Source organism: Phoenix dactylifera, chromosome 3 (genome assembly GCF_051530095.1).
Source record: "Phoenix dactylifera cultivar Ajwa chromosome 3, Ajwa_hap1_PhDact_Kaust_v1.1, whole genome shotgun sequence".
In the NCBI taxonomy this organism is placed as follows: Eukaryota; Viridiplantae; Streptophyta; class Magnoliopsida; order Arecales; family Arecaceae; genus Phoenix; species Phoenix dactylifera.
In genome coordinates, this window is record NC_143192.1 from 55,245,707 (window position 1) to 55,253,045 (window position 7,339).

The window sequence follows — 7,339 nt, forward strand, 5'->3', positions numbered from 1 at the left end:
TGGCCATTGGCGAGGCTTCTCACCTAGTTTTGATTCGAGATAAGTAGGTGGTTTGGAAGAGCCTAGTTTAATCATGACCTTGGTCCATGGCTCGTTGGTCCCATTATCCGTTTAATCACCTAGTTTTGATCAGTGGGAATTGACAAGGATTCAAACTCAAAACTTAGTGCGCATACATATGAGAACGGTTGAAAAGCAGAGATGGAAACTGGTGATCCTGCAGTTAATTAATTGTAAGACCTTTTCTTTTAAGGATGTTAGATATTATTCCTTCTCATGGGTTAATACGATATCTCAAACTTTGGATTGGTGAATGGGAATGGCTCCTTTTCACTTTTTGTGTCTCTTTATTTATTACTATACATCAGCATAATTTTAGAAATTACGTAACAACCTGTATTATTTATGATTTTTTTTTTATTAACATGATCAATCATTAAACTCTTTTTTTGGACCTTTTCTTGTGAAATTTCTATATACATCATCACCTCACTGCTCAAGACTAGTAATAAGTTTTGTACATGGAAAAGAAGAAGAAGAGGACTAATATTATTGCATGGGAACTGTACTCTCTAGTTCCGAGAATGAATGGGAGAGCCCCATGGAGCCATCACGGCCATCCATGTATCAGGCGGGGCTTTGTGATGAGAAGGAAGCAATTCCGGCAAGTTTTCTTGACTTGCTGCTGTCAAGCAACTATTCATGTGCATGGGTGTTATTGTCTTTTGGACAGCCCAATGATTAAGCGCCGCCGTATCTTCTTGTCCGAGTTCTCGCCATTATTTTTTTTTTTTTACAATAAGAATCATTACTTCCTTTATGCAATAGCAATTTTAATCAATTTATAATTGTTTTCATTCATTATTTTAATCCCCAAACATATTCCCCACTCTAGTAGGGTTCAGTTAGAACTTTAATGACCTACAAATATAATTTTAATACACCTTCATCGAATATATATATATATATATATATATATATATATATATATATATTGATGCTATCAATCTAACTCTAACTTGATTTAGTTTCAATCTGGATCGAATACGAATAATTCAAACACAATTTTCAAGTTTAATCTAAGTGAGACAAGAGATTCGCAATACCGGTTTCGTATAGTTAATAGCTCAATTAGTTGACAAGGATGGTTGCGACTTTCAATGGCTTGATCCAAGTTTCTTCGTACGTTAAACCACAATCATGGTTTGCTGTAACTAGGATTAGTTGATAAGAAGGGTTAGAACTTTTAATGGCTCAATTCGAATTTCTCCATACGTTTAGCCAAGGGCTGGTACCGGTAAGGTCTAGAACACGGTATGCTTGAATCGAAAAAAATGCTTCGTCGCACCATTCCCATCCTCACACCCGTCCCTACTCCTGCTATTTGATGGAATGATTTACCAATGTTACCCTATGCGTCGCGCCAATCATGGACTATTAAAGGGACAGAGTGGTGGTGGGAAGCAAGACTCTTTTAATTGAATCCCACAAACCAACCGGGTGTGACCCACAAATGAAACTGGATCAAAGGGCTGCAGCTTTCATGTGAAACTGAATCTCCGTCTTTTTTGATGCTTGCTTATCTCAGGCACAGCAAACATTGAGATCGTTATCCTTAATATTCTATGTCACCAAAATATTCATTCACACATTGACAAAAGGATTTGATGCCTCACATTTTATTTAGTCACCCCTAACTTGACATGGACGAAATCAGAATATTATAAGCAACATTAAATATGAGAAGGAATCTCTATTTCACCGCGAAACCCCTTTCGGAATTAAAACCCTAGCTAGGTCCATGGCATTTGCGCAACATGGCAAATTAGAACTTAGCATGAGATTACAATGGTCCCTCCTTCGGTAGGTGGCGCAATTAATCTACATACATGCATGCAATGATCTTCTGGCCTGCTGTATTATATACTATACAAGTTAAACTAGAAAATATTCTTAAAACATTCTCAAGTGATAAGAAAAACAACATTGATACAGTACTGCTACATTGTCTGATTCCTATTCTTTTTTTTTTTGAAGGAAAAAAAATGATGAATAGATTGTCTGAATCTTATCTAATTATCTTCCAATTATATATATTCTTTCGTACAAGTTAGCTAGGACCGACAATATTTGTCATTAATCCGTGCCTCTATGTCATGGATAGAAAGAGACCAAACATGCTCGACCCCACTCGACACGCTTTGTTGCAAATAATTTATCCAACGGCAAACTTTTTAGCCAATTATTTCACCATGCCAACTTGTCATCATCATCCAAATCTTTTTCCTTTTCCTTTTTTTTTTTCCGAGCGTAACGACCTTATATGCCTTGAAGTTATTCTGCGTTAACTCAACTCATGACACATCAGCCGTGGGGCTTGGCTTTCCTTTACCTCTAGAAGGATTTCTTGTGATCATGGATTTTCTCTAGTTCTTGTAGAACAAGCATGAGGCCCTCAGCATTGTCCCGGAGATTGCGACGGCTCCAGGTGATAGAGATGAGAATTCAAATGCCAAGGGCGCAGCTTTGAATGCCTAACTATCCAAAATTCAAGCCTTCCCCTTCTATATATATGCATCAAAGCCTTCAACTCTCGAGAATTTAAGACTGTTATAGCTTGCCTGCTCCCCACAACAAAGCCTTGAGGCAAGGTCTCTCCTTGTACTGCAATCTTTGATCACCTTTTTTTGCCACCCTCTCCTCTTGCAATCTATATTCCTGCATCTGTCTATATATATATCCAGCTACCTGGTTAGTAACATATAGAGATCAAGATGGGATTGAGAGACATCGAGTCCACACTTCCTCCAGGGTTCAGGTTCTACCCAAGTGATGAGGAGCTTGTTTGCCACTATCTCTACAAGAAGGTGACCAACGAGAGTATCTCTGGGGGAACACTGGTTGAGGTGGATTTGCATACTCGCGAGCCTTGGGAGCTTCCAGGTGAGTTCCCTTCCCATTCTCTATGAAGTTTCATGGATGTCTGCTCGCTAAATCCATACTATGCTCGGGCTCGTAAAATTCCTTGAATTTTCTCCTCTTCATTGCATCTGAATCTCTATTCTTTTTTTTACAGAGACACGTAATATTCTTTCTTAGAAGTGCTTAACTGGCAAAGAAATAGCTATAAAGATTGGTTCTTTCAATCTGATCTATTGTTGCATAGCTTTGGCTTATTCATCAAAAAAGGATTTGCTTTATGTTTCTTTTCTCATCAATCGTTGAAATTTATAATAGCCTCATCAGCGTTTTCCTTCTCTTATCAAAAAATTTTGAAAAGGAAAAAAAAAAAAAAAACTATTCTCATGCACAGTCTTCCGACAAATTTCTTGTAGATTATCTTGAGTTTGGTACGTTAAGAAATTCTTAATAGTTAAGCAAGGAGCGAGCACTATGGTTTTTTTTAATATATATATCATGATCTTATAGGGAAATCAGGAAGGAAGCTTAATTATTTTCCAGTCCAAAGTTTTGCAGCCATATATAGAGTTAGAATAATATCTCTTCCATGGTAATTATAGTCTACAACAACCATTTGATCCATATTCTTGACATTAATTAAGCTAAAATCATGTTGCTTGGCTAGCTAGCCATTTGGCCTTTCAGTATCCTAATGGTTGCGTGAGGATCGATACAGGTATATATTTAGTTCCACATCAATTATTCACTCGGTAGATATTTAAAATTTGTGTAAGATCAAAGAACTCAAATAATACCTTCTAGCTAATATTTTGGCTGAGCTCCTAAGTTATTGCAAATGGTATCAGAGCAGGTCCAGCCTATAGCAACGCTCTAGCACAAGCTCATTAAGGCTGATCATAAGCCGATCGTGGTGCTTATGATTAGATTTGAACGGATTTGAATCCTTAGCCCAATGAGATCATCTTCTTAAATGGAAAAAAGTATGTGAAGATTCATATGGATGTATATTCAGTCTTATTTGGGTATCTGAATTAAGGAACTCAAAAAACTGCCATCTAGATAGTTTTTTCTAAATTGGGATAGCTTGTTAAATTATTGGTCCCCTGTAGCGTATACAAGACCTCCAATGTTTGTCATGATGTTTATAATATTCCAATCCCGTCTTTTTAGAAGGAATCACATGAGGAACAGTACTATTTTTGTCGTCCTCTTTAAACCTAGGGTAGGTTAATTTCATCTTGCTTGCAGTTTTATTTCTAGCTTTTTTTTTTTTTTTACTTTGATGACTTCTCTAGCCTCAAAACTAATTAAGCCTGTCTCTTTATTTCTTGGTCTCAGATGTGGCTAAGCTGAGTGCGAACGAGTGGTACTTCTTCAGTTTCCGGGATCGCAAGTATGCCACTGGCTCGAGAACCAATCGCGCAACCAAGACCGGATATTGGAAGGCCACCGGAAAGGATCGAACGATCCATGATCCTGCATCGCGTGTGATCGTTGGTATGAGGAAGACATTGGTGTTCTACCGAGGGCGAGCTCCCAATGGGGTGAAGACTGGTTGGGTCATGCATGAGTTCCGGTTGGAGACCCCACATTCACCCCCTAAGGTATTTAAACCACTGTTTCCTTGGCTGCTTTCTAATTGTCTTCATTTCTTCCAGATGCGTAGCTTAATTTGCTGAAATACTTGCTTGATAGTGCTCCTTAATTGTTTCCACCCTCATACTTGGACTAAGTGGAAGTAAAACATCGGTATTTATCTCATCTATTTTGCTTGGTATGTATGTTTTGCTATTGGCCTTTATAGTAATTTGCTCATTAAAACGTAATGAAACAGCCTTTTGTCTCCGAAAATTCAGGAAATCTAGCTGAGAATATGAAAGACAGAAAGGAATGATACGTGGCAAATAATTAGTCAGACAAGAGTTTGTAAGACAACAAAACACTTCAAAGAAAAGATGAAGAAAATTTATTTGCAATTATGTCTTCTGCAAGTATTGAGCAGATCGATGCACCAATAGAACAACTCAAGATCAAGGAAAAGTCCCCTCACATAAATTTTTTCGTTCTTCTTCGTACACTCTTCAACTTCTTTATGGGCAATTTTTACAGTTCAATAGACGTTGATCTATCCTTTAAAAAAAAAAAAAAATTCCCCACCCTCCAAAAGACTCCACTATAACCATAAATTCCTGCTGACTAATTTCATAACAACCAGTCCAACACATTTTTAACTACTTTTATGAGACAAAAATACCCCTCTCTCATAAGTATCCGATTTCTTCTTTCCAAATTGAAACTCAATTTCTTCTTCTCCCATTACGTCTTCCAATACCCCGCAAAAAAAGCCGACTCATCATCATATCAGAATACAGAGCTCATATAGCTGTATACTAAAAATAGCATACAGAGATCCTTCAAACCACTTATGAGATTATTCGGCTTATTAAATAGCTTAACATGTCTCCTTACATACCACTATCTTTTATAAAAAAAAAGTTGTTGTTTTTTTGAGTTTTTCTTTTTGGTAAATTTTTTATAAATAATTTATGTAAACTCTCTCTTTTTTAATAAATATCGAATGGCTTTGCCTCTCTCTCTTTATCAATATATATATATATATATATATATATATATATATATATATATATATATATATATATATATATATATATATATATATATATATATATATATATTTCATTAATTAGAAGGAAAAAGGCAATAGCTTTAAGCATCTGATGCTTCCCAAGTGGGTCAGATAATTTGACTTAAAAACACTTTCCAGCGGTGCACCAACGTTCATTGGCGACCATCTTGCTCGAGCTTATCTGCTGCATGTGATGTGAGTTTGCTCGGGACAAGCTCGCATCTACCTTACTTTTGTTTCTGCTGCTCATTTGGGTGCTTTGCTTTGATGGCAGGAGGACTGGGTGCTGTGCAGAGTTTTTCACAAGAGAAAAGGGGAGACGGAGCTGGCCGACAACATTGGCTCCTCCTCCCCAACTTCGGGTCCTTCCTCTTCCATGGCGGACCAGCCCATGGCGGATGGGTGCTACGACCAGATGAGCTCGTCGCTGGCCGCCGTCACTCACCAAGAGGGGAGCAACGCAAACCCACTCCTCAATTTGGCACTGATGCACTGCAACTTTCTTGACTTCCCACAGGAGATGGGGATGGGCTCAAGGGGAGGGGATGAGTATGGGTTCCTCTTGGATATGGGGTTTGAGGACCCTGACGTGGGGGAGGGGGCCATGCCAAACCTAGGAGATGTGAGATTCCAAGGTGGCCAGGATAAGCTATACTTTTAGAGACTTTGGATTCTAGAGAGGATATGGTTGTTGGGAGGGAGATGCATGCTTCCAAACTAGGCATTTCATGTTGATTTGGATTTGAAGAGAATGATTGAGGTGGTATATGTGTACCTGTTACCTAGTAGGTGATCAACTACACGGCAATGTCGTTTTTTTTGTAAATATTACGTTTGTTGCATCTAATAAAAAGCTATTTATGTGCAAGAAAAAAAAATTGGAATGAGTGCTTAATTATTTACTTATCTCCTCTTTCTAATTTTTTGGAGGAAATGAGGAGGGATTAGAACGTACCCGACCCTCATTTAAATACTATTAGGTACCTATTTTGGCTCTTGCATGTATTTTAGTCCCCTTATTTTGTTGCATACAATGATACAAACGCTTGATACGTCACCCACGATGCCCTTGAGAAACAGCCATGTCTTCTTTTATGTGGTCTTGAGCTCAAGGAAAACAAGGGGCCTCATAATGCTTAGATTCATAGAAATCTAGATGGAAATATTTTTGGGCACCATAGATTAGAACCGCAGATCCGGCCGCCACCTGCAGCTTTCTACATTTGAGAATGGAAAATAGTGAGCTGCTGATACAGTACAGCCTGCAGGTGGACTGCAACCTGCCGTATGATTCGATCCTTATTATGGTTATGGGTTTACGCTTTTGGCCAGATCATTGGAGACAAACTTAGCCACAACAAATTAAGATTGGTGACAGCAAGCCTACTGATAGATTTCCTTCACACACGCATATACGCAAAGACCCCCCCCAAAAAAGGAAATAAAATGTTACACAAATAGATTTCCTTCAAGACCAGGCTCATTAACCAAGTTGCAAGGGAAAAACTCTTTAGTTTGCCTTGAAATATACCCCAATGGCTATATCAGATCGGGTCTCATTATAATGAACGACCTTAATTTTTACTATGATCTTTTTTTATTTTATAACAAATATAGAAGTTTGGTTTGAAAATAAAGTAAAATAAAATAAAACAACACTTTTTATGGACTTATAAGAACTTCTGGGATGTTAATATATTTATTGGCACCACACTATGCATTAAAAAGCCCTTTCTTATATTTTCTAGAGTGCCCACCCACATAGACACA

At 37.8% G+C, this 7,339-nt stretch overlaps 1 protein-coding gene across 1 annotated transcript; it reads left to right on the plus strand.

The window, feature by feature from the left end:
- Nucleotides 1–2,356: 2,356 nt before the first annotated feature.
- On the plus strand, nucleotides 2,357–6,447 carry LOC103716070 (NAC domain-containing protein 21/22-like). The gene is made up of 3 exons (XM_008803925.6): nucleotides 2,357–2,943; nucleotides 4,261–4,526; nucleotides 5,844–6,447. The coding sequence occupies exons 1-3, from the start codon at nucleotides 2,775–2,777 to the stop codon at nucleotides 6,228–6,230; spliced, it is 822 nt and encodes a 273-aa protein (XP_008802147.3). The 5' UTR covers nucleotides 2,357–2,774; the 3' UTR covers nucleotides 6,231–6,447.
- Nucleotides 6,448–7,339: the final 892 nt, after the last annotated feature.

What these genes read in the sequence shown, in the direction of transcription:
- LOC103716070 (XM_008803925.6), top strand. Translation starts at nt 2,775, where the DNA reads ATGGGATTGAGAGACATCGAGTCCACACTTCCTCCAGGGTTCAGGTTC. An exon ending in CGAGCCTTGGGAGCTTCCAG is followed by an intron (nt 2,944 to 4,260) that starts GTGAGTTCCCTT and finishes TCTTGGTCTCAG; the next exon opens with ATGTGGCTAAGCTGAGTGCG. An exon ending in CCCCACATTCACCCCCTAAG is followed by an intron (nt 4,527 to 5,843) that starts GTATTTAAACCA and finishes CTTTGATGGCAG; the next exon opens with GAGGACTGGGTGCTGTGCAG.